This window comes from Prunus dulcis, chromosome 2, assembly GCF_902201215.1.
Source record: "Prunus dulcis chromosome 2, ALMONDv2, whole genome shotgun sequence".
In the NCBI taxonomy this organism is placed as follows: domain Eukaryota; kingdom Viridiplantae; phylum Streptophyta; class Magnoliopsida; order Rosales; family Rosaceae; genus Prunus; species Prunus dulcis.
Window position 1 is genome coordinate 191,987 of NC_047651.1, and position 2,049 is coordinate 194,035.

Below are 2,049 nucleotides of genomic sequence, written 5' to 3' on the forward strand. Positions count from 1 at the left end.
TCAAATGGTGGACATAAACAAATAAATAATGAATGCATTTGGTGCGACTTCGCATCACCTTTTCTCAAGAATCAATTCCCTGCTGAAATATTTAGCATGAGTTACTTTTAAAGGGGGAATGTAAGGTTTATTCCACCAGTTACAAGAGAAGAGACCTGCAGACAGGAGACATTTCACCTTCTGAGAAGAGAGGCCAAACTACTCATCAATTGCTCCACCGCTAAGCAATCTCCTAGAAGTTAGAACCACCACATGTTTCTTAGAATTTATGATATCATGTCATATATTCCTCGCGGAGAACGGAACACTGCGGCGCACTCCCCTTAATTAAACAAAGCAGGGATAAATTAATGGGGAGTGAATGCAGCATCAACAAACGCTGTTATGATATTAGCATGTCAAAGAGGACTAGAAAGTCATTTCATTATAGTGTCCCAGTCCCAGATGCCAATCGAACTACTTGTGGAGAAATCATCCCTGCTCTTGAGAGCTTTCTGGATGGCAATGGAGGAGATCAGAGTTCTCCCTCAAAGTCGAGAGTTGAAGATGGTGATCAAGACAATGATAATCGTAAAAGCTTTAAGCAGCTGATCGATGGGGATGAAAAAGCAAAGCTGATCATCAAGTCGGGTGACCAAGGGAGCAGAGCTAGAAGTTCACTAGGCCAACACTTCACTGATGAAGAGAATCACCTTCAACTGGTCAAGAAGCAGCAAAAAGCAGTGGGTTTGCAAGGAGTGAAGCTGAAAAAATTGGTGAGTCGTTGTGCCAAAGTTTTTAGACATTTGGTCAAAGCCGAGAGCGATCCAGCCCTAAGAGAACCCAGGCAGGCTGTTCTTCGTTTAACTATGTAAAGCAATGCCAGCTGAAATATTTTCCGGAGATCGGTCATCTTCTGATTACAAATGCAACATTAGTTTTGACCGTGGTCAAGACCTACATATTTGAGTCCTCTTTCAAATCTTTACTAAAACGCTTTGTCTTATCCTCTATGTGTTCTATATATGTATACTGTGAAGATATGTTGAGCAATTAAGAGGTTATTCTTTTCAGTTTTGTGCAGTGAAAAATGTTGGCGTGACTTGTGGATATTAACTTATTTTTCTTACACACCAAGAATTCCTATTATAATTGTAATTAATTTACTTTAATTCCTGATTTCCTACTGCAAATAGATTTAGGAATTTATTATTTACTTGCCTATTCAGGTTTCGTTGTATTATAAATATGACCTCTTACAAGGAGAAGAATACACATAAAATTCCCACAAACAAATATTCTCTCATAGTTTTCATATTTTAGCATGGTATCAGAGCGGCGATCTTGGAATTGCTGACTCTAGTTTCAAACCCCCGCCGCTGCTATGGGGGTTGATGATTTTTTCAACCCTCATGGAGGTAGCACCACCGACTCCTTCTCTCATTCTCCACCAACCATCGTTGAGTTGAGTGCCCAGATGGCTCCGCTCCTACAGATGCAGACTTTGACCCCGAACCCGATCCAGAATCAGGATCCTCTTTTGACGACGACCCCGACCCCGACTATGACGACGACGACCCCGACCCCGACTCCGAAGACGACCCCGACCCCCACTCCGATGATGACCCCAACCCCGAATTTGTCTCTGATTCAGACCCTGATCCCGATTTCGACTCCGACTCCGGCCCCGACTCAGGCTCAGATTCCGATCCCAATTCCTACTCAACCTGTATCCTATGCATCTTCCGCTGCACAGATTATGACTTCTAGACTAACGACCCCGACACATGGACCAGATTGCGCATATTGTGGTGATCCGAGACACACTTGTGAGACTTGTTTTAAATTGCATGGCTACCCCAATTGGTGGGCTACTCTTACAGATCGAGGACAATGCAATATGACCAGTAATGGTACTGGTTATGGATTCCATACTTCCGATAAGATTGATTCCAGAGCTGGATAATTGATTCGGTGCAACTGATCATATGACGTTTGATCCTGATGATTTTCTGAATACTACACAACCTCGACGAACCTGTATTGCAAATGCCAATGGTGTTACTTATC

General features: G+C 42.8%; 1 protein-coding gene across 1 annotated transcript; it reads left to right on the top strand.

Moving 5' to 3' along the window:
* The first annotated feature begins 326 nt into the window (after positions 1 to 326).
* Positions 327 to 990, top strand: LOC117619935. Its single transcript, XM_034350010.1, has one exon. It carries the CDS (start codon positions 351 to 353, stop codon positions 852 to 854), a length of 504 nt encoding a protein of 167 aa, XP_034205901.1. The 5' UTR covers positions 327 to 350; the 3' UTR covers positions 855 to 990.
* Positions 991 to 2,049: the final 1,059 nt, after the last annotated feature.

Bases quoted from the DNA above. Each gene is read 5' to 3' on its own strand.
- LOC117619935 (XM_034350010.1), top strand. From the start codon at position 351: ATGGGGAGTGAATGCAGCATCAACAAACGCTGTTATGATATTAGCATG.